This window comes from Equus caballus, chromosome 13 (assembly GCF_041296265.1).
Source record: "Equus caballus isolate H_3958 breed thoroughbred chromosome 13, TB-T2T, whole genome shotgun sequence".
NCBI classification, from domain to species: domain Eukaryota; kingdom Metazoa; phylum Chordata; class Mammalia; order Perissodactyla; family Equidae; genus Equus; species Equus caballus.
Window position 1 is genome coordinate 3,332,399 of NC_091696.1, and position 23,860 is coordinate 3,356,258.

The 23,860-nt window shown below is 45.5% G+C and overlaps 1 protein-coding gene across 4 annotated transcripts in view; it reads left to right on the forward strand.

Moving 5' to 3' along the window:
* The window catches only part of SDK1 (sidekick cell adhesion molecule 1), an 857,904-nt gene that overhangs the window by 614,121 nt on the left and 219,923 nt on the right, over window positions 1–23,860 (forward strand). For all 4 annotated transcript variants that reach the window (XM_070231391.1, XM_070231392.1, XM_070231390.1 and 1 more), the window contains exons 8-14: window positions 337–420; window positions 4,100–4,294; window positions 7,200–7,316; window positions 8,483–8,650; window positions 10,574–10,676; window positions 12,903–13,079; window positions 20,386–20,522. In XM_070231391.1, the coding sequence (XP_070087492.1) occupies window positions 337–420; window positions 4,100–4,294; window positions 7,200–7,316; window positions 8,483–8,650; window positions 10,574–10,676; window positions 12,903–13,079; window positions 20,386–20,522 (981 nt within the window). The remainder of the gene's footprint in view (window positions 1–336; window positions 421–4,099; window positions 4,295–7,199; window positions 7,317–8,482; window positions 8,651–10,573; window positions 10,677–12,902; window positions 13,080–20,385; window positions 20,523–23,860) is intronic.

Here is a 23,860-nt window from a genome sequence, read left to right on the forward strand (position 1 = left end):
TGAAGCAAACCAGCCTATAAAATACTGTGCTGTAAATATAAACCTTTATGAACCTCTTGGGATAGTCCTTCTAAAATGTGAATTAAGATATTCCATGATTCAAGCCCATAAACTGAGAAGTAGCCATCGCTCTGAGTAGTAATTTGCTTTCTGAAACCTTAGAATATAAATAGCCTTTGGCCTCTGCTCCCGGAATTCTGAGTTTGTGCGTACGTGGTAACTAATGAAGTTGTCAAAAATAGTGTTTGAAAGAAATTCAAACTCTTTTAAGCTATAAGGGTCTTCCGAAATATACCTCTCTTGCTTAGGGGCTATTTTGCTTTTTCTTGTTTAAAGAGCCACCGTATTTTACTGCTGAACCTGAGAGCCGGATTTTGGTTGAAGTGGAAGAAACCGTGGACATCGTTTGTCAAGCCATGGGTGAGTGGGGGAGGCTGCTGGACAAGCAGCCATGAGGTGGAGGAACGGAAATGGCACTTGCCAGGGCAGCTTCGTCGTCATCGCAAGGAGAGGTTGACTGCGATGGGGCCTTTGAAGTGGAGTAGAACTCAGTTACTGGGCCTGTGACCTTGGGGAAGGTATTTGACCTTGCTGAGCTTTTGCTTCCTCGCCTACAAAGCTGGGGTAGTAATATTTACACAAGGGAACAGCAAGGGAGCCTTAAGCCCATCCATCCCAACAGAGGGAGACGTAGTCTTGTCCTCTTGACTCCCTTCAAATGCTCTGATTCCACAAAAGGGCGACCCCCCAGGGCTTGGGGCAGGAAATTCATTCTCATCCACGGGGTGATTGGGACTGGTGACCACATCCGCTCTGTCGGAAGGGAGATTGCCGTAAATTCTTTGAAATCTTATTTTTCTGCCTTTCCAGCTTTGGGTCGACTTTCTTTGTTATTCAGGTTACTCCACCCCTCGTCCCTATGCCTTCATTACTAGCTGTCCACAGCCACCATTTCATGTCCGGCAGCACAAGTCCTTATACTAAACCTCTGTCAGAGACAGGCTTTTTAAGACAATTTCATTAACAAAAGCTATGTTAGTGCTCTGGAAACTGTCAAGAAATAAAAAGGACCTCTTTTTATGTTAATATCTGTCCATCTTAAGGATATTTTCTCCTAAGAGCTTGGAGGGTAAGGATTACTAACAATTTTGTAAATCTTAAAAAAATGGCTTCATAGGAGAGATGTTATTATCTCACTGTACACTTATGAACACAAAACCTTAGAAAGCAAGGTTAAGTTACGTGCTCACAGCACAGAGCCAGGAAGATGCCACGAGACACTTTTTGTGAAATCCTCGCCCAGTGTCTGGCATGTAGAAGTTGCTCATTAAATACTGGGCACGTAACCTACCTAGGGTCACACAGTAATGGAGACAGGATCCAAACCCAAATCTGTCAGCTACCAAAGCAAGCACTTTGGCCAGAACACCTGGGTTCTCCGAGAGGTGAGGCCCTGGGATTAGAACAAATACTGTTCATCCGTAGGTACCTGCATGTCATTTTTCATTTCTGAAAAGGAGTGGTGGTGTCGCTCTGAACAGTACTGATGGCCAGTGTAGAGTTTAGCGTCTGGCTGCGAGTCCCTTTCTCTCTGTCCACTGCGCTTTGTGCAACAACAACAAAAGATTTGCCTCCTCAGTGGTTGCGGTTCTCAGCCCCTGGTCAGCTCACAGTGGCCACTGTTGATGGACCTGCTCTGTTCCTGTTCTTCTCTGTTCTAGCTCCCCTAAGGCAGCGTAGGGGAGGGCGAGAAAAGCGTAAGAGAAGAGTAATGGGCATTTTAAATGGAAATATTTTCCTTACTCTGGTCACATTGCTCTCTTTCTTATATAAACACGAGCTTTTTAAGGCCAACAACTCTGTGAAAGTGAAGCTATAAAATATTTAGAGTGCTTGTATTTTAGAAACGAGAGTTTACAATACTGCGAGGGATAAGAGTTCTGTTTATGAAATTGCCCCCAAATAGAAATACACCTAGTTTCCTATATACTAACAACTACTTTTCAATAAATGACAATCTTAAGCCCTCTCCTTGACAAAAGAATGCTCTTTTTTGCATGGTTTCTACAGGGTAAACTATCTGTTAAGTCTAGACTTATAAATACATATTGAACAAGTCTTTCAACGTTGCATTGCCATCCTATAATTTACTGCTTTCTTTTAATTTTGACAATGAAACTATAGCAGCATGCGAAGCGGTTATTCTTTATGAAAGCTACATCATGTAATTGCTATTATGAGATTTTACATGAACTGGTTATGCTTTTACCTTGAAATGGATTTTTTTTAAATTTCCTGATTTAATGAAAAGTGACAGGAAATGTAATTAAGGCAAAGAACAGAATATGAGGATGCATTATCTTGAAATATTCCACGACGTTAACTTTATTTATTGAAGAAGACATCTTATACCTTCACAGCATCTTAAGTCAAGGAATATGGGTGTGCTTTTCACCATGAATCACGTCAAGATGTGTTTTATTTAAATTCATTTTATATTTAGGGAAACAGGTACAGAACCATCTGAGATCTAGAAATAAGCCTAGATATTTCTGTGCTTTTCCCTTGGGCCCACAATAGGCACACACGGCCCACCAGAGTTCAGGACTTTGTTGTCTTGAGTGCTTTGGTCTAGTTGTAGGTACAGCCTCTCTCCTCTCCCCAGCTCACCCCTCTTGGGTGGCTTGACCCGTCTTGGCTCCAGGAAGAGTCAGGGAAAAGTCTCAAGGAGGAGTCTTCCCCTATTGCTAGTCACCCAAGGCACCCAGAGAAGCTGCCAAGAGAAGGAGCCTGGTGTTTCCCTCGTCAGGGCTTGTCCCGTGCAGCAAGGCCACCCGGGGGAACAGGGCGTGCATGCATCACCACCTGGGTTACATGTACTGACCACAGCCATGTGGAGGATGAGCGACAAGGTCCTCATGTTCTTGGGCTGAGGACGGTCCCTTCATTTACAACCAAGCTCTGCCCTTGTGAGCTTGTCCTTTGTCCCCTGGGTGTATCCCTCTCAAAGCCAACCTGAACCTCCTTCAGCGTGGGCTGGCTAGACCGTGCGTAGCTCCAGAATCGCCTACTCGAGGCCGTGGTTTTTACTGTCATATCATTAGGGTGAGGAGGTCTCCTGGGAGTGGCAGCGGGGCAGTTAGCCTCAGTCTGGCCCTCCCATCCTCTTGGTCAAAGCCTTGGCCGTGCTCAGCTCGATTCACTGTTGGGGTACAAGAATGGAACCGTCCCGCAGCTCCTCTCATCATCTGCTGCACTGGCGTGTGTCTTAGGGACCAAGGTAACTTCTTTTACATCTCCAACTGAATACCTCCTATGCTCCTCGACCTTTAACCACACGCGTCTCATGTGCCTGTGACATAGCCTGAAATCACTCCTCCAACACAGCAGACTTCCGCTTGGATCAGTGGTACCCAGCTCCTTAGACAGAGACTGTTTAACAGACGGCACGCATTCTTGTTGCTGTTGGTTGTAATAATAAATAGTGATACTACCCACCGAGCGCTCACCACGTGCCAGGCTCTAAGAGTTTGACATATATTGGCGCAACTAATCTCCACAACGACATTGTGAGTTGCGATGATCACTTCCTTTCCAAGTGTGAGGAAACAGAGATGAAGATAGGTTAAGTGCTCTGCCTGAGACGGCACAGTTGGCAAGATACCCACCTGGGGCTCGGCTGCGTCCTGTCTCCCACCCTTGTGACCCTTCCTTGAGGCCTGAGTGACAGAATTGGGCAGAGCAGCAGAGACCTTCCTCCCTATCCCTGTCTGTCCGGAAGCCAATAACAGCTGGAATCACCTTCTCTCCAGACAAGAGCACAAACCCTTGCAGGCTCCTGGGCACCCAGAAGGACCTGCAGCCCCTGTGTCGGGAGTTGGCACCTGCTCTCCCACCTAGTGCTTCTCTGTGTTGATTTTTTCATGTAAGGCGAGAAAAATAACACCTTACGAGGTGGTTGAAAGGACTAATGGATAAGAAAATGCCTGTTGAAATATGGCCATTTTAGCCTTTGAAACATTTTGCCTCAGTCCTCATGTAAGGAATTCTCGAAATTTAATTTTTTTTTAAATGCCCAATTATTTCCACTCCTACACAGGGGTCCCTCTTCCCACCCTCCAGTGGTACAAGGATGCCATCTCCATTAGCAAGCTCCAGAATCCCCGATACAAAGTGCTCTCGAGTGGAGGCCTGCGCATCCAGAAGCTGCGTCCAGAGGACTCCGGAATCTTCCAGTGCTTTGCCACTAATGAGGGAGGGGAGATCCAGACCCACACCTACCTGGACGTCACCAGTGAGTATTGCCCGTCGGCAGAGGCAGACCCTCTGGACTGGGCCCTCAGGCAGAGCTTCCCGACCTTTGCCCCGTATGACTCACTCGGAAAACGGTAGGAACTCTTCAGCCCCCTGAGGTAAATGGACAGGGTGCAGTGGCCAGAGGTGACCAGCTGAGGAGAGCCTCATCTCAGGCACAACTTAATCGTTTTGTGGGTCCCCTGGGGAAGCTCTGCCAAGGGCCGTGAGCAGTGAATGCGCCCCTTGTCCCCTCAGTCCTTGGTGCCTCCCTGTTCTTATGTAAGCTTTCATTTTCCTGGCACTTGGGTGCTCCTCTTTATTGAGACGTAGAAAAAAATTCCCCATTTTTCTGGACTGGAAGGACTGTTAAATGAATAGCTCATTCCTAAGCTTTTTCTTTTGATCTTTTTTCCGGTTTTTTATATTCATTTATATTCATCCTCTATTTTAGTTTTATTGAACAATTATAGTTCTTTTGTGAGTTTCTTTTATTATCCTATTAACAAAAATACTCTGGCACTCTGTCTTTGAAAAATAAAATAAAGGTAAAGGTTTTCATCGTATCTGTGGGTTTTCTTTTTAATCTCCCACAGTTGTAATATTGTTCTTTTAAAATGAAGTAGAATTTAGTAATGATGGAATTGTACCTTCCACGTTGCCCCTTTGGAAGCAAATGCTGATATCCTCAGGGGTGGGAGCCCACTGAGAAACAAATCAATGTCAGCGTGTATGGGGCCGACGGCTCTTGTCAGCCAGAACATATGAAGAGACTGAGGAAATATTTAAAGATGCATGCATATATTTTGGTAAAGTAGGGGTCACTTCCTTGAACCTTGCCCAGGGGTCAAATTTATCCTCCAGTTTGGAGCATAGGAAACCAGTATTGCTTCAAGCAGTAGAAACAATATTGGGTACTTAAGCCAGAAACTGAGTTTTGATCAATTAGAATTATTTAAAGCCTATCTTGCAAGTGTGGACCAGGATGTTCTGGGGCAGGAATTGACAGATTTTTTCTGTAAAGGGCCAGATAGTAAATATTTTTGGCTTTGAGGGACGTGGTTTCTGTCGCAGCTGCTCACTCCTGCTGCATTAGCATGAGAGCAGCACAGACAATACTAAGCCAGTGGGTGTGGCTGTGTTCCGATAAAACTTTATTTACAAAAACAGGCGAGAGGCTGGATTGGCCCTTGGGTTGTGGTTTGCCGACCCCTGCTCTAGTGAGAGACAAGGGCACCTCACCTAATTTCCCTCAGCCCCAGTTTTCTCTTCAACATGGAACCAACCCGGCCCAGCTCACAGGGTTCTTGTGAGGATCAGTTTGGAAATTTAAATGAAACTGCTACTTAAACTGGTTCCCATGACAACTGGAGGGTGAATAAATAAATACATGATAATGATAATGCTATGTTATCTGTTTTGTAAGTACAGGGTTTTGTAAAATGGATTTTTTTAAATTAAAACACCTTTAATGAAAGGAAAATATATGTGTAAAGCAATCAATATGTATTCATTCACTTAACAAACATTTGTTGAGCATCTGTGTCAGGCACCCTGGGTCCATCGGGCTTGGGGACAGAGCTACGTGGAAGACAGGCAAGGTTCTCATGCTTCCAGGACAGGAGGTCGGGAGGAGGAGAAAGACAGCAAAGGACAAGATAGTTCAGCTGGAGCTGAGCGCCGTGAAGAAAGTAGAACAGGCGAACCTCCGCGTGACCAGGAAGGGCTCCCTCAGAGGGCGGCGGTCAGGGACAGCTCCTCTGGGCTGGCCCTGGAGCTGAGACCTGAAGGTGAAGAGGAGCCCATCTTGCAAAATACTGGGGGATGGTCATGTCGTGGAGTGCGTGCTGCAAGTGCCTTAGAGGGACGAGCTAGCCTAGGGGTGTGTGCAGGCAGAAAGGACGCAGGCGAGGACGAGGAGCAGGGGCCGGGGTAAGGGATAGGCTGGAGTGGTAAGCAGGTCCCTTGGGGCCTTTGAGCAGGGCAGTGGCAGGGTGTCAGTTATAGGTCTCAAAGGGCACCCCAAAGCTGGGTGTAGAATGCACTGTGAGGGCAAGAGCGGAAGGCTTGAGACCAGTTAGGAGGCCACTGTGTCACCCAGTTGGTCACAGCGGAGGTGGAGGGAAGTCCCCAGCTCTGGGATGTTTTGTAGGTGGAATCCACCGAACTCACTGCGGTTCATAGAGATTCCCAGCAGGCGAAGGGAGAGGCGGGCGGCTGTGCCCACTTCTCCTCCTGGGGGCACCAGCCTGGGCACCTCAGGGGCCCTCACACAAGATCTGGAAGATGTAGAGCTCTGGTGTCAAGGGCTCTGCGGTTTATTCGTTATCAAAGTAGTACAAGGTCAGAGGAACCCTCGCCGGAGCCCGCCTAAGCCACTCCTGACCCGTGGACACATGCGGTCCCCCGTGAACAAGAAGACCCCCAACACTCGGGGTCCACAACACTTCCCAGAAACTGTTTACTGACATCCTTGAAATCAGGTTATTTTAACTGTCAAAACAGATCCTGGAAAGTGTCATCTTTTGGATGGTATTTAATATTCAAAAATTAGCTTTTTCTATTTTGTTTTTAATAATGAAAGCAGCTTGTCAGATTCACCTCAATCAGTGTCCCTCCTCTCATTAACATTCGCCTAATGCAGTCCCTCCTGGGCTCCTGCGCTGGCCCACTTGTGCATCCCTTGCCTCATGAGACCGTATTTCTCTTTTCTGTAAACAAAGATGGCAATTCCTGGGATACGAATAACGGGAGGTTATAGTCACTCCTGAAAAGTTCTCATTTTTTATCACAACAGTTATCTCTGTGATTAGTTCTATAAAAGTCCATATGGACTACTCCCCCAGGCTGGTTTGAGCATTTCTGAGGGACAACACGCTGAATATTTCACTAACTCCTCTGCTTAGATGTCGCGCCGGCGTTTACTCAGCTTCCAGTGGACACCACGGTTACTGATGGGATGACAGCCATCCTGAAGTGCGAGGTGTCCGGGGCCCCCAAGCCCGCCATCACGTGGAAGAGAGGTAGGTAGCTTGTGCCTGCCACAGCAGCATAGCCAACGCAGAAAATGAGCCCACTGGGCCGGGGGTTGTGTTTTATGATTCTCACTCTCATTCATTCATTCAATAAAGATTAAATAGCCATTTATTGAGCACTTACCAGGTGCTGGATGCCAGAGGTACAAGGGTGAGTAAGACGGGCAAGACCCTGTAAGCTTCGTGGAGCTCACCGTCTAGAAAAGGAGAGAGACATTGTGAAAAATGTGTGACTGTCACTTCCTCTGTCTAAGCCCTTCACAAGGTGCCTTAGGCCTGCTGGGGCTCCTTAAAATACTGGGTATTGGATTTGAAGTAGCACTGCCAGGACTCAGTTTCCCCGTTTGTGAAATGAAGGCGTTCTCCCCTGCTAATATTAAAAATTAAGAATAATATCGTTTTTTTTTTTAAGAAAGAAAGATGGTTCTGGCACAGGATCGTCTGCATCCTCCCCATTTGACATGTGCGACACTCCTAATTCCAACTGTGTTTTCAGTTCCTGTGACGAGTGGTGGCACTCCACAGGCTTTCTTTGTGGTCCCACAGCCCCTTCTACACGATAGGTGCGCGTCACTAAATGAACAGCACACGCAGTCCATCTTAACAAATCCGTGCTGAATTGTGTTGATGCGTGTAGATTACCTGGTCATGCCTCGTGGACTATCTGAGCGAAACTTCAAAACTTCTATCTTTTTCACACTACCAGGAATCCACATGGTGGCTTCTCAGCTCTCAGAGGTGTAATCCATGCACTCAGACCACAGCCTATAAACATGAAGATCTGGGAAACTACAGATTAATAAATAGGAAGAGGTTTCCCTGTTTTATTTATTTTCTCTCCTGATTTAGAATGTAATAATAGCTTTATATAGAAATTTTTCAAATTCATACAAATAAAGAAATTCAAAGCCAATCACCCAAAGATAACAATCACAAAAATGCATCATAATTTGTTTAACTAAATCTGTCAATATTGGACAATTAGAATATTCTTGGTTTCCATTATTCTAAATATTGCAGGATTATTTTTGTGCATAAAGTTTCCACTTTATTCTGATTATTTCCTCAAGTTATTTTCTTGGTTGTGGCTCTAAACATAACGATCTTTTGAGCATTAAGGTTCTAACATTCCTGTTTTCTCTGCTGTTCTTCAGGAAACCACATTTTGGCCAGTGGCTCTGTGCGGATCCCCAGGTTCATGCTTCTTGAGTCTGGGGGTCTGCAGATAACCCCTGTCTTCATCCAGGATGCTGGCAACTACACATGCTACGCAGCTAACACAGAGGGATCCCTGAATGCATCCGCAGCACTAACCGTGTGGAGTAAGAGCCACGGTCCATGTGGAACCTTCTATTAATCATGGTTTAATCATCGTGTCATCTGTGCTTAGGGGATGTCAACATGCCCTGGGACTCTCTAATGAGAGGAGAATGATTATTTTTACAACTAATTTATAGAAGTCGGTTGAGTAATTAATTTTTTAGTTTCTAAGAGCATAATTAGAAAATGTATTCAAAGACTTAATGGGGACGTTTCAGGAGAGAGAAAAGATTGACTTTTTAAAGTCAGTAGAGTAAGCATGTTATCCCAAGCTAGCTGAAATAACAAAACTGCTAAGTTGTTTAATTTTATAAGCATTATATAAGAAATCTGAATCAAGAATTAAAATCATAGAGAAAGTATGTTTTTTCTATACTATGATTACAACCAACTAAAACACCCCTAGTATATTAAACGTGAATGCTTCCTGTATATCAGGAGTGACCTCAAAGAAAAATCTTTGTTGTTTCTCCAGCTTCTGTTTCTTTGTATTTTATCCATAACACAGGTTTCTGAAATGCAGAATAAATTGTTTTCCAGAACATGAGGATTAGATTACCAAGTATTTCTGCCCTCCTACCCACTGTGGCTTCACTCAACAATGTACCTTTTCCTCTCTTCTTCATCCATATCTATATTACTAAAAAATCATTATCCAAAAACGCAAAAGGCAGCACTCATAGATTTTTGTAAAGCTGTCTATATGAGAGAAAGTTTTAACTTTCACGAGTAAATAATTTGTTAAAATACCATCCTTGAAGGAAAACTAAATTATTGTGCTTTATTTCATACCCGTTTGGCTTTTTCTATGATATAGTTGGTGTCCACTTTGATAAATGACCCTTTCTAATTTATTAGGTGTTCTAAAAATACCATGAGTTTAAAAGAAATGAATCCAAATTCCTCCAATATTGTCAAGTACTGAGAAAGAGGTTTTGTTCCATTTGACAGTTGACTCCATTAACCACTTTTGATTCATCCCGTGTCCCTGAAAATTAACCAGATATTTAAAGGCTTGTGAAAAACTGCTGTCTGCATCTGTATAGGTCACTCATTAGAAAATTTTGTGGATCTGCTAAGATTCAAAATTATATCCATACTAGAGTGATCGGTGCAACACTTCTGTGGCCTGCAGAGCATTTCCCATCAGTAAAGAATTCATTCTGTACAACTGTGAGTGATGTCGGCAGCTCCCTTTCCCAGAGAGGAAGACGAAAGCCCAGAGATATTTTTCCGGACACCCGCTAGCAAGCAGTCAGGCTCGGCCCTGAACTTAGTCCTGTGATTTCCAAGTTTCAGGCTGTTTGTGGGACCAGAGCAGCATCCACCTCAGCGGTGGGCAGTGTGGGGACTGTCACCAGGGCCTTCGCGGTGGCAGCTGTGCAGTGTGGGGCGGCTGCAGGGCTGGACGGAGTGGCAGGCCTGCGCTTAGCACCACGCCCGCTCCTCACCAGCTCCACGTATCGGCATCAGTGTTCATCCTGAGAGCTGGAACTAGTAATATCACAGGACAGTTGTGAGGGTTCAATGAAACAACATAAATGAAAGCACTTTGCAAAGTCAGGAAGTGCTATGCAGGGTAGAAATTACTAGACTGTTGACTATCTTGGGAAAGAATCGAGATTTTTACCAAAGAGGGTAGAACCTAATAAACATTTGCATATGAGCTTCCCTTCTCGTTTTCTTGCAGAGGGTTTACAGGTTCAGGGATGACCCGAGAGGCATGGGAAGGTTCGACTTCCTTCGCTGCAGTACAGAAAGGCTTGCTTTCAATTCCCTGAATGTTTCTGAGTGCTTCCATTTATGTTTTGCCAAGACAGGAGAAAACTTGGAGGTTTTGATGTCCGATGACCAATTCATTACCCTCCAAGGGGGGATACTCACAAGCATGTAATTCTGTCTGACTTATGACCTGTGTCTTTCAGATCGAACGTCCATCATTAACCCTCCCGAGGACCGCGTGGTGATTAAGGGGACCACGGCCACGCTGGACTGTGGAGCCACCCACGACCCTCGGATTTCCCTCCGGTCAGCTCTGTGAATTACCGTATTTGGGGCTCATTAAGATTCTGTGAGCTTAGGAAGTGAAGTTGAGATGAGAAGGGAGAATTTTAGAACTTTGGTTTCAGCCGCAGATCCCTGATTACGGCGTCTTCCGGTCGTGGGCTCCATCATTAATCACACAAATCCCATTTTCCACTCCAGCCTTATGTATTATTTACAGTGAGCCATGTTCCACTTCATGACTTCAATACAGCTTTTCATGATTTTTCTGCCAAGGTTAATACACTATCTGTAAAACGTACTTGTCAGAGGCTGATACTTAATGAGAGAAAAATCCAGCGGGATCGAATAGGATTTCAGCAGTGTTTACGTGGGGGCTGTGCGGTACTCGAGAGGGGTTTTCTCTCCTCCAAGGATGGGTTTCATTGTGAAATGGGGAGCGAGGGACATGTACCCATGGAATAAAGGCAACCGCAGTTATCTGATGCCCTGAAGTCAAAGCACAGTTACCTGATGCATTTAGAGGAAAATGCATGTAAAGAAGGGAACTGGGTGAGTTGGAGATTCGCTAAAGGGCTTATGATAGCCCATCCTGGTTTGAATTCAGACTGGGAAGGTAATGAAAACTAAGAAACTCCAGGTAAACACAGAGCAGCAAACGGGGGACTTTCAGTGGTGAGCTTCTTTCCAAAGACCTGCCACTTTCAGAATCAGCCTTGAGAATAAATCTGAAAGGAAAGATACCATCATCCTAGTATTTTCACTCTGGCCTTCACCCAAAAGTCATGCAGTTAGCCAAATGGATAGAATCAAGATGCCTTCCTTCTTTCTGGAACATTTCACTCTGAGCCGGGGGAGATGGCTGTCGAGGCATGCGTTATTAACTGGTTTCGGAGACTAAGCTGTTTTCTCACTCTTCTCGGGCAGGTGGTTAGCAAGTCATGAATTTCCATGTCTCCCCCTGGCCTCTGACTTCCCCAGAGCTCAAAAACCAAGTTTGGTTTAGTACAGCAATGTTGAATGCAAAACAAACAAACAAAAACGAACAAGTTAAAGATTACCGAGGGCATCCTTACAGGCTGTTTGAGAGATAGCTATCAAGCCTGGAAAATAATTCATTCATTCATTTCTAAATGATTTAGGAGTGTGATTTGAGAGAAGAACGAAGGGCAAATAAGGCTGCTTTCCTGCTCCTCTCAGAGCTCACGAGGATCGCCTTGGATCTTTGTGGTTTTCTCGTAGCTTTTTGTGTGTGATGAAACAGACAAAATTGGAGCCTCCCGCCTGGGAAGAGATTAGATTGCTCCCTTGTGGGGCACCCCTTGTCCCCGGGTTTCTTTACCCCAAGGAACATCGGCCCTAAGTGACAGTTGCAGCTGAGCGTTGCACCCAAAGTGAGCAATTTATTAATTTCCTTCTTGTGGAATCAGTCCTCTTCTGTCCCGGGGTAATTTCAGAGAAGTGGCTTGTCAATGGCTGTGCTCTGTGCATATTCAGCCTTCAAAGGACTGGGTGCATTTTGAAAATCCAAGCACAGTATTTTGGAGAGTAAAGCCAGCGCTTCTATCCCACCCGGCAGTGAGGAGTGGCCCTTGCCCGCTGACATCCGAGGGCTGGACAGGTTCTTCATCAGGTCTGCATTTGAGAAGAAAAGTGTGCTAAATTTGTCATAACTGAAGAATCAAATGAGAAAGAAATGCAATTTTAAGAACAGTCTGCCAGAATGGTTGGATTTTAAGAAAACATGTTTGTAGGGTGTGATCTATTTTTTTTGCAGGAATTGGGTTATTCCACTCTGGGGATTTTTAAAATATTTATTGCCTCCTATCCCGGCGACACTCTTGTCCTTCAGGAACATTCCTGGGCAGGAATGTGAGGGACAGTTTTAGTAAGTGACAAGTATGATCATGACTTTACAGATTTCCTGTCTCTAAACCCAAAGACCAGATAAATGTTTCCATTTATCTTCATTGTCCTCTTTTTAACTTCAACATCTATTTTTGGGTTATGACCAAGATATCTGGTTGCTTTTCTTTCTTTTTTGTTTTGTTTTAGATGTAATGCTCATATCACAAACTTCACTCTTTTAAAGAGCATAATTCAATGGTTTTTAGTACATTCACAAGGTCGTCAGTTGCTTGCTTTTTAACAGACGGGGAAGGATCAGCGGCCAAGATCCTAACTCCAGAGTCTGAGCTTGATCCTAACTCAAGATCTTATCTAACTCGAGATTCTTGGCTTGGCCCACAGCTACGTCTGGAAGAAGGACAACGTGGTCATCACCCCCTCCAGCAGTTCCAGAATTGTGGTGGAGAAGGACGGGTCCCTCCTCATTAGCCAGACGTGGTCAGGCGACATTGGAGACTACACCTGCGAAATTATTTCTGAAGGAGGGAATGACTCCAGAATGGCCCGGCTGGAAGTGATGTGAGTAGTGTGGAGTTAGTGTTAACCGTCTCCTAATTATCTGCATCGTCACAGTCAGTCCTCCTTCTTTCAAGTGACTGGCACTTAACATGTGACAGCCACGTTGGGTCCCAAGCCAGCAGTCAGAGGCCATTGCCTTATGCCTCACAGGCATGTACACTGAAACAGGTGTTTTGTTCTTGTAACCTCAAAATTAAAATGTTTCAACCTTGGTTTAGATGGTTCGATTATTAGTTTCTGTCCTCATTGATCTCTTTGTATCCTATTTCCCCCACTGATACCATATCTTAATAGGCTCCATTTTCCACACTGTGAGTAGGTAACAGTAAGTTCACTTTTCTGTTTAATGCCCATCAGAACTTCCGATCAGTGAGAAATGTCAGGGTCAGCCCACTAAGCGAGACTGTTCTGTGAAAGCTAACTAGGCCGCGAGTTTAAGTGAGTGCCAGCTGCCTCTCCATGGGTAAATAGACACTTTCCATTAAGTCTTTTGAAATCCTGAAAATAGCAAACAGCTGCCCATTACTTCTAATCTGAGGCTTCCCGGGGGTCCAGAGGGCCCAGGTGAGAAACCATCGATCTCCTCTATCTTTGTGCTCTCTTTTGCACAATTCCCTCTGTTTATGGGCAGGAAGCTGAAGAGCCTGCTGACAAATTTTATTTTCCAACATGTATTTATTTGCTTTTGAAAAATGGTGCCCTCCTGATATTCCCTGAGCACATATGTACAAAAGGAAAACCTGAAAATAAGGGGGCAGAGCAGTGCTGGGGTCGGGGCAGCAGCCAGCTGCAGTGGCCCAGGCCGGCCATCCCGGCTAACACAGGACATGCTGGGCCATTAGCAGAGGCAATTTGGAGAGGTTTTTCTTACTGGACTCTGCTCACCTCCATCCAGAAAGGATTCTATAGACAAAAATCATTCCCTAAAAATAGACTCTGAACACTTTGAGTACAGGGCCACGTCTCATTTGTCTTTGAATCCCTAGCCTCCGGCTGAGGGGATTAAAAGGAAAACACGCTTGCCAATTGCTAAGTGCATGAGTCCTGTGTTTGTTGCATGCACACACACAAGAACGAACAGACAGACGAGCAGCTTCCCGCTAGCCCCTCTCTGTCCCCTGTTGTTGAACGTGCAGCACCTGAAAAAGCCCCGTTCTACCTCCCAGATGGTCTCTCTCCCAGGATGAGCCCTTGTTCTCTCTAGAGGTTAGTCACTTGTTGGGAGCAAAGGTCGCCCTAGTTAGTGGTGAAACAACAGGTGCCATGTGGCCCTAGAGGATCAGCTAGGGGTCCTGGTGCTGCAGCCACGAGGCCGCTATACAGATGGCTTGCTGCTGTATAAGTGTTCGTGGAAGTGCTGGGTCTCCCCATTCCCGGCTTTGGCCACTGGACCCTCTGCCCTTGGGCTCTTTCTGTCCTCCTACCCCCCTAGTCCTCCATTCGGGCGCCTCGACCATCTCCACTTGAGGGACCTGCTCACCCATCCTTTAGGATTCAGCCGCAGGATCACTTCCTGCCATTGGGATGCCTGGATGTGCCCCACAGTGCTTCCCAGCACCTGCTTCCATCCTCCATCATAGCGTTGCCAATCGGGGTGGAAGCAGACGTTTTCATGATTCCTCCCCTACTGAAGCAGAAGCCCCCGGATGGATGGCACAGCTTTGCATTTTGAGTGCCTGATGGTGTTTGGTATACCATAGGTGCTCAATGAATGTATGTTGGTTGGCTGAAAGTATGAATAAGTGAATGAATAATTGTGTGTATGTTATGGGCCATTGGCGATCTTCCTCCTGATTCTCTTCACGCCCTTCCTCTTTTGTTCGATGCTCACATGCCCTGGGCTTTTCTCCATGAGCAAACAAACAGGCTGAGACCACCCTGTCCAGAGCCCACCGCCCAAACCCTTACTCAGCTCCTGTCCTGTGTCTTTCCTCCTCTCGTCATACTGGGGATGTTTTTTTTTTAGTTTTGATAATATTGGAGTACATGACCAGAGAATTCACATAATCCACTGTGCTAGTCATATTTTTAAAAGTACCTTAAAGAACTCTTAGATCATCCATCACTGGGATCAAACAAATAAGTGTTAGCGTTTCATAAAGACTCTGTCAGCAGAAGCCAAATTGCATACTTCCAATAAAGTGGATTCTTTTTATTCTGCAGTTTTTATGTTCTACTGATTTATAAATCTTCCCTATTATTTGCTTATTTGATTTCCTCTAAGTAAAATACATTTTTCGGCAAATGTTGCTGTATCTATAAAATAATAGGCTTTCTGTAATGGTAAAACACCTCATCTCTAAATATAGAAATATTTGCGGATTTATGATTCAAACCAATTTAAGTACAACTGGTTCCAGCACTGATTTGGAAGACGATTGTTCCTGGCGAATTGTTAGTGTAATAAACACTCCACTCTTGCGAATCTGAATGAATCGGGAAAGTTGTAGGTTATCTCGTGGTGTATCTTCAGATCTAAATAGGTCTTAACTGTACGACATCAGTAATGATAATCATCATAACTCACGGTCGCAGGGCGTTCTGCGCTTCTCAGAGAACTTTCAAACTGAGCTCAGGAACATTTCCATGATTTACTCAGATGACAAAGAAAGGAAGAAAAAAGAAAAAAGCTCATATTGCAGAAGTGACTGAGAGGTACTTAGAGCTAAATAGTGTCCTTCAAAAGAGCCTGAAAGCCCGCTCCCCCGCCTGCCCACTTGAGTTCAAAGCTACTTGGTTAAATTTAGAAATTAGGAGCATTCAAGTGGGCTTCTGAAGAGCAGATTGTCCATAGGCTTGCTGTCATATTTGTCTGCTCCGTGTTTAGCACTTTGATGCCCTCTTCTTTGGGTGAGCCTGGTGGGAGGCGTGTCCCCTCTCACCAAGGACAGTGCAGGGAGAAATCACAGTCCTGGCAGGGCTACTGGCCGCCAGCGGGGCCACCAGGGAGGCTGGACTGGAGGCCTCCCCCCCACCCACCTCTGACTGATTGAGGGACTTTGGTCAAGTTACCCCACTTCTCAGCCTCTGCAGTTTTCTCACCTGAGAACTGGGCATGTTATCATGCCGCTTAAAGGCTGATTGTGAGGTTTGAATGAACTATTGTTTGTAAAATCCTGGCTTGGAACCTAGCTAAGGGCGAATACTTGCTAATACTCAATAATACTCTCTTTTACTCTCTTTTTGACCACGTTCTCTGACCCTCTGACACACCAGGTGTGTCTGTTTGCTGCTCAACCCCCAAGGCATAGACCAGGGCCAGGGGCACAGTAGGTGCCCAACGATCTGCAAAGGAAGCCTCACTCCGCCTACAGAGTTGAACTGGGTTTGCGTATTTGATACCAGCGAGGAGGAGTAAATTCATGAGAGGTCTGCCTTCATCCCCTCCCTGAGAGGAGAGGCTTCTGCAATTCCACGTGGTCCCGTGAGGCGTCTTGCAAGTGAACAGACAGAGCATCATTAGTCTGGTCGCCAGTTGTGTTTGTCGTGCTTTTCCTACTAGTTTGCTAGTGTGGTGAGGGAGGGAGCGAAGCTGGAAGGACTCCACCCCTCCAGAGCGCCTTGCTGTCTTGAGCACACCAGAGGGGCCGGGCTCCTGAGGCTTTATGAGTGATTAATTGTTAATCATTTAAAGACCCAATTAGCATTGCATCTTTCCTTCTGAGATCAGAGACTAATTCTTAGGAGGCTAGAGTAGGGAGAAAACTTAATTTATGGAGCCGACTTGAGACTCAGACCCTGAGGCAGAAGGAGAGATCTCTTTCAATGAAACTACTTCTGACAAAGCCATTATAAGGGGTGAACAGTTTAGTATTGTTTTCTCAGGAGTTGTCAGGCCCGCATCATCTTCATCCTCAGAGTGAAGTCAGAGAAGATGGGTTTGACCAAGTCATCTTTGTGCGTGAAAGAGGCGACACTTTTTATATGGAAGCAGACTTATCGGATGCTCCTCTGCTGGAGCAATTCCCCCTCCAGCCACAATTTTATTGATTACTTTCTCTTGAGTCTTTTTCAGAGCTGTTTTTCTCAAACACCCCTCACTTAATCTCCTTCCCATACAGTCTGGGTTTTGTTGTTCATTTCTGATATTGTTGCGGTGTAATCTGCCTGATGGTGATTTCTCCCCACAATCTCTTTAAATTACAAAGTGACTCAGCACTGGGCTTCATTTCCATTGTTCTCTCAGATCTCTTTCATTTGTCACCCTGTCTGCATATCACTGTCTGTGAGCCACTCTGCTGATCATTTATCTCCTCTCAAAGTTGGCAGAGAAATGCCAAGACACGATCTATTCCTATTAGATAAGATTCTCTGAAACGGATTCAGAATATATTAAGGCCTCATTTATCAGTTATTGATGGGTTAGTCGAATATTTCACAAAGCTTAATTTTCCAGATAACCAAAACTTATCATTTAAAGGAATACTTTGTTTCCAGTGTACATTAAAAACCTCTTTGCATTGTGAAACAGGTAATGTTGAACACAAGAGATATTATAGAGGGGTTATCACATAGGGTAGAGGCTAGAATTAGGGAAAATCTAAATTTCCCGCTAACTCTGAGTTCTGTGATCTGTGTAAAAATCACACTTTGCAGTGAGCCGTCATCCTGGGTGTGACTATGAGCCGAGAAGCGGACTGTGGTGGGCAGTGCGGATGAGGACTCGTTTCTAGAAGCATCATGGACAGTGATGTCTTTGGGCTCCTCTGGGCTTATAGGTCTTGGTTCCTACACTAAGTGTCTTGTCAAGGCTTCTTTGCCTTTTAAGTTCCTAAATCATTTTTTTCAATCTTTTTAAAAATCTTTTTTATTCCTCTGTCTCAGGCTCTTGGCTGCCATTTTTGCTGTTCCGCCTGCTGACTTCTAGCAGGCCCCGTGGCTTTTTCATTGGTTGCTTTTGATCTGCTAGGAGAAGGGAAATCAGGAACACTCCTGCTAGAAACATATCCTGAGTGAGAGTCAGCAAGCTCTGAGGGATGGACAGAGGGACTGTGAGGAGCATATACCAAAGACTTGATGAGCTAACATCTGGATGGGGGAATTTGCTCAAACGGCCTGGAACTCCAACTAGCCCTGCCCTTCTAAGTTAACATTTGTCGTGTCAGAAAATCTTCTGTCTTTACAATGCAATTCTGACACTGACTGCCTGGAGTTAGCACGGACCCCACAGGTGAAGAGCACTGACTCCAAGGAGACTATCTTCACTTCCAACACCAGCTGCAAGCTCCGGGGCTCTGAGGCCACCTGTGCTCCTGAGCAGCTCGCTGAAATGTCCCGCTACCCCGTCAGGTTCAATAATTCTCTAGTAGGATTCACAGAACTCAGTGAAGCGATTACAGTTTTACTATAAAGGCTAAAAATTAGGACCAGACAAATGAAGAGATGCATAGGGCAAGGTCTGGGAGGGTCCCAAACACAAACCTTGTGTGTCCTCAGGATGCATCACCCTCCCGGGACATACACGTCTGATTGCCAACCAGGGAGCTCACCTGAGCTTGGTTAGAGCTGGCTAGAGTTCTTGTTGGGGTTTCATTATATAGACATGATTGATTGAATCACAGGCCACGTGATTACATTCAATCTCCAGCTCCCTCCCCTCTACTCTCAGGAGGTCAGAAGGTCGGACTGTTATCACTGGCTCAAAGCCCCAACCCTCCAATGACCTAGTTGGTCTTTCCTGCATTGACAGGCCCCCTTCTGGAATTATGTAGGGGCCCACCATGAGTGACCTCATTAGCATAAACTTAGGTGTGCTCTGAGGGACCCACCATGAATAGCAAAGACAGTCCTATCGCTCAGGCAGTTGTAAGGGGTCAGAAGTTCCATCCCAGGACCCCGCGTGGGACAAAGACCAGACAGACTCTTTGTTACGCCACAGTCTTATTTGGGTATATTTATCCAAGCTTACTCTTCGTTTGTTTTCAGGTGAGGGTGTTTCAGCAACTTTGGTTTGGTTTCGGACCATACCAATTCAGGTTGGGAAAAAAATCAGGAGGTGGGGTTTGGGAGAAGTAGATTAGGTATTTTTATCCCGGCATTTTCTTCATATTGGTCTGGATTGGAAGTCTAAGGGAGGTTTGGTGATTGGAGAACTCAAATAGAAATATCAGCTCCTTTTCTGATTTAAAACTTAATTCACAATTAAAGAGAAAACAAGACATTTCGGGCTCAAGTTCGTTCTTTATTGTAGTAATTTAAAGTCACAGTCCACATTAGAAATATTTGTTTGTTAACGGTGTGCGTGGGTTAGAGAGAGCTGTGTTTCTTAGGTAACTGCAAGCACATAACAGCTTAATAAATTTCCAAGTGTAATGAGTATATTTTTTTAAATTAAAAATATCAAGTATAATTATGGCTTTTTGCGCTGGCCTATGTGGGTCAGCAGTAATTGATGTTAAGAGAGATCACAAACTAATTAGTGGGTGAAACGAGTTACACCCGGATCCCTTTCTCCTAGCACTGACTCAGAACGTTTATAGAAGGAAAGGCCATCCTAAGGGCCACCAAACAGGGTCCCAGATTCCTGAGGTGTAAGGGTGAGACACTGGACTCGGGCAGCTCATAATTGTGAAGTCGCAGATCCCTCCGTGGGAGAAATCACACAGTTGGATTTGGAACCTTTGTCATCAGTAAATCCCAGGAAACACCTTTTCCTTCAGTAACTGCTTTTCAGAATTTATTTGCCTCAGTTGTGTTTCCATTTTATAGCCTTGCTCGTGTGTTATTTACTATTTCCCTGGGGTTTTACTTACTGTTTTCGCCACACCTCCCTTTCAGTGCTTCTCCCAAATCTCCATTACCCAACGGAAGACAGACTGACGATCTAACCTCACACCGCCAGTAATGAGGCAGCCACGCGGTCTGAGAATACGGATGGGCATTTTAGCTGGTAGCTCCAAATGGCTAGTATCGGAAACTTTCGTATTAAAGCGTAGTTCCCGGGCCTTTTCCGGCTTACATGGCTTACTGCATTTCCATTAACAGCTTCTACTTGTAAAGGCAAATTGTTGGCCAGGTTTTCTCAATTAAATAATATACTGTGTAGACATTGGCTCTCCCCACCCAATTTAAGTTACAGTCATTAGTGGTTTCATACCTACCAGAGGGATTAAACCAAATTATGTTTGGAAAACAAACAACACTGTGAATGGTATTTTTTTTAGGGGGGTAGTAGGTATTTGTGTTTGGGGCATATTTTATGTTCTCCATTTTCAAAACCTTATACACCAAGACTGTGCAACATAGGAAAGAGGCTAACCATCATCCTGATGTGCATTTGTTTTCTTTTTCTTCCTCTGTATCCAAGTGAACTGCCTCATTCTCCTCAGAACCTCCTGGCCAGCCTGAATTCTGCCCACAGCCACACAGTGATGCTCTCTTGGGTTCGACCCTTTGATGGAAACAGCCCAGTTCTTTATTACATTGTGGAGCTGTCCGAAAACAGTAAGTAGCAAAGCAAAGTTGTCACCATGGATGATAATCAGATTTCTCTCTGTGCCCTGAAGGTCCTTAACCTTTACTTCTGCCTTAGACCCAAAACAACTAGTAGAATCCTATGATTCTTTACGGAGTTTCAAATGAAAAACACAACTCTGGTTTCAGGAAAGATAAAAGGTGACATGGAGCCTGGGAGCGGGACAGACGAGAAGGAATAGTTGGAGGGCCTCCTCTGAGAGCCTGGATTTGGGGCTGAGGCCCCCAGGATGGTCTTGCACACAGGGCTGCCCTGCAAGGGTACCCAGTTCAGCATCTTCTCCAGGGCGAACTTTGAAATGAGTTAACAATGCCTCCCCTTGGGGCTGATTTGAAAGTCAACGACAACAACAATGGTTAACATCTGGACGTTCTCTCTGGCACAGACATCATGCTAAGGATTCACTGGGCTCTTTTGTCACCTTCTCCGACCTCTCAGCAGTGGTTAGCACCATCCTTCATCAAACATTCTCCTTCTTGGCTTTCCTCCAGCCCCACTGGCCATTCTTCCCTCCTCCTCTCTGCTGACCGGATGACACGCTCCTCTGACTTCACTTCGTCACTCCTCTTTGCTCTCCCAGAATCTCTTCCAAGGAAATCCCATGTATCTCTGTGATTTCAAGTGGTATCTTTTCCCTGATCTTGATGTCTTTATCCAGACCTCCCGGATCGTTTGTGGAGCCCAATTACTTGACATCTCTATCTGGTGTCTCATAGACACCTTCAACTTCAATCCTTCAAACTGTGTCTTTGCACTCCTTTTAACCCTAACTCTGTTCTCACCTCATTGCCACAGCCATTCTAACCTCATTGTCACCACCCTCGAGGACTTCTGTGTTGCTCAGGCCAGGAGCCCAGGAGCAGTCCTCGGTTCCTTTTCCCCTCTCCCGACCCCACATCCCCTGCATCAGCAGTCCTTTCAGTTGGTGTTCCAGGACATAGCTGGAGTCTGCTCCCCTCTCTCCGCCTCTCCAGACCACTGTTACCTCTCGCCAGGACAACTGCAGCAGCCTGGTCCTCTGCATCAACTTTTGTTCTCTTCCAAAGTGTTCTTACGTGAGCAGAAACAGTGATTTTCTTAAAATATAACTGGACTGCATCCTCCCCTGTATAAACTCTGCAGGGCTTAGAGCAAAACCCAACCTCCTGGTCCCTGTGCAGCCTCACCCTACCCAAGACACTTGGCTCTTTGCTTGCCATGTGCCCACCACACTGTTTCACGGTGGCTCCCTGATGGGCAAACTTCCCACCTCAGAGCCTGTGCGCTGGCCTGGAATGCTCCCAGGGTGAGGGCGTCATCCTTCATGATCACCCAGCAGCTCCTCGAAGAAGCTCTCCAGCGCGCCGCCTCAGTGTAAACTTTCACTCCCTAAGCCAGCATTATTCCAGACCCTTCCCGGGACCTCCCCAGGATGGAGCTAGCCAGGCCACAGGTAGTGGGCTTTTGTGACGGTCAATGTCATTGGGCCTGTAGCTTGTCTCATTGTGACGTATGGCTTTTCCTCCTTATCTCTCCTTGACCCACATCCCCGTCATGCCCAGGCAGAATTAATTTTTCCCTCCTCGAGGTTCCTATACCATTGTATATATTTCCCCTTGAGTATTTAGTACTGGTCTAAATACTTGTCTTCCTTCAAGAGCATGAACCCCTGAAGGGCGGGCAGGGTCCACTTGTCAATGCTCGCTGTACCTCTGATGGCCAACAGAGTGCCTGGTACATACTGGACCACTCCGAAGGTGTTCACATGCTGCATTTCACTGAGAGGGTGACTAAGAACATCGTTAGTCCCTCATTCACCTCTGGCTCTCCTAAATGGACCTATCTGGAGCTGGCTGAGATTCCCAGCTGTTTTTCCTTCAGAGCCTGTGATGTGGAAGAATCTAGAATATTATACACATTATTATTGCTCAAAGTATTATTATTACACAAAGAATCTAGAGTCGATAAGATGGTTATCTCAGGGCTGATCCTGATTTCAACCGTACAAAATAAGTCTGTGGCCTCTGCCAAAACAGTTCCTGCTACTATGGGATGGTTAGTTGCATGTCTTCCTGCCACGGCAAATAGGAAGACCAAACTGTCATCGGGGCCAATGATCTGGGTTGTGTTTTTATTAGGAACCAGTGCCCTTAAGAAGCAGCTGAACATGCTGGCTAATTATGGTCAGAAAGAATGGCTCAGCAGCAAGAACACTAAAATGGAAATTGTAGCTGGCTTACACTCAACGCTGCGCAAGTGGGCAATTCTAAATAACTCCATCCGATCGTCCATTCATCCAGCTACTTGGGACACCCTCTGCAGCCAGCTCCTCCTGGCAGGCTGATTTGGATGCCATTCTCCTGGAAACCGTGGATCCTGCAGGAGCCAAGATGGCGTGGTCTGGTGGTGGAGGCAGCACTTTGTAGCACCTGCCCTCACGACATGCCAGCTGTCACAAAAGGGCCTCTGCAGAGCTTTTATGGAGCAGAACTCTGGAGCTGAACTGAGCCTTTTCCATCCACTTGACTAGAGTCAAAACCATTCTGGGAGAGTACGTCTGGCCCCCCGCAGGCATCCTGTGGTTTGCCTCTGTGAAATTTAACAGTTCTCTTGTCGTCACGCCTCTTTGGTGGGCCAGGGGCTCCTGAGGCCTGGTTCAAGGTTCAGGCCTGCGGGGCTGGGAGTGCTGAGGGGCAGGTCAGGCGGAAGGCAAGGTTGCCTGGGATTCCTGCATTCAGAGAACGCGAGATTCTTGATAGCAAGGACCCCAGAAACAGGTCGAGATTCTGTTGAATAGCAAACGCATTTGGCCCACTCTCTAAAATGTTTGTTGAGTTTGGTCAAGAATAATCTTTCTTTGAGATTATTGTCATCACAGGGCGGAAGACTGCCAGAAAAAGTTGTGAAAGACTTTGAAGTGGACCCAAAAACAGATCACTGGGTGTCTCATCCAGCAGCCTTCAGGGTTCTCCCATTCTGCATGGGCCTGCAGTTTTTACTGGTTTTGAGCTATTTGACAGCTCTGTAGATTGTAGAAAATGCAAAGAATTCTTGTCCATGGTAATGCAATTAAGTTGTGTCCTAGACGTAAATGATTATTGCAATTATTGGTTATTGCTTTGTAGATATTGACCAGTTTCGCATCTGTTTGTAAATTCAGTTTAACATTCCTGATTATTAACATGTGTGTGCTGTTTAAATTCTCTTTTGATGCAGTTGTAAGATCTCACTGCGTCCTTCTTTAATTAAGACGGTAACTAAAATCTTTAGCTCCTGGTCATTGTAATTTAGATGACAGCCATGATTTCATCTTTTAAAAATGTATCCT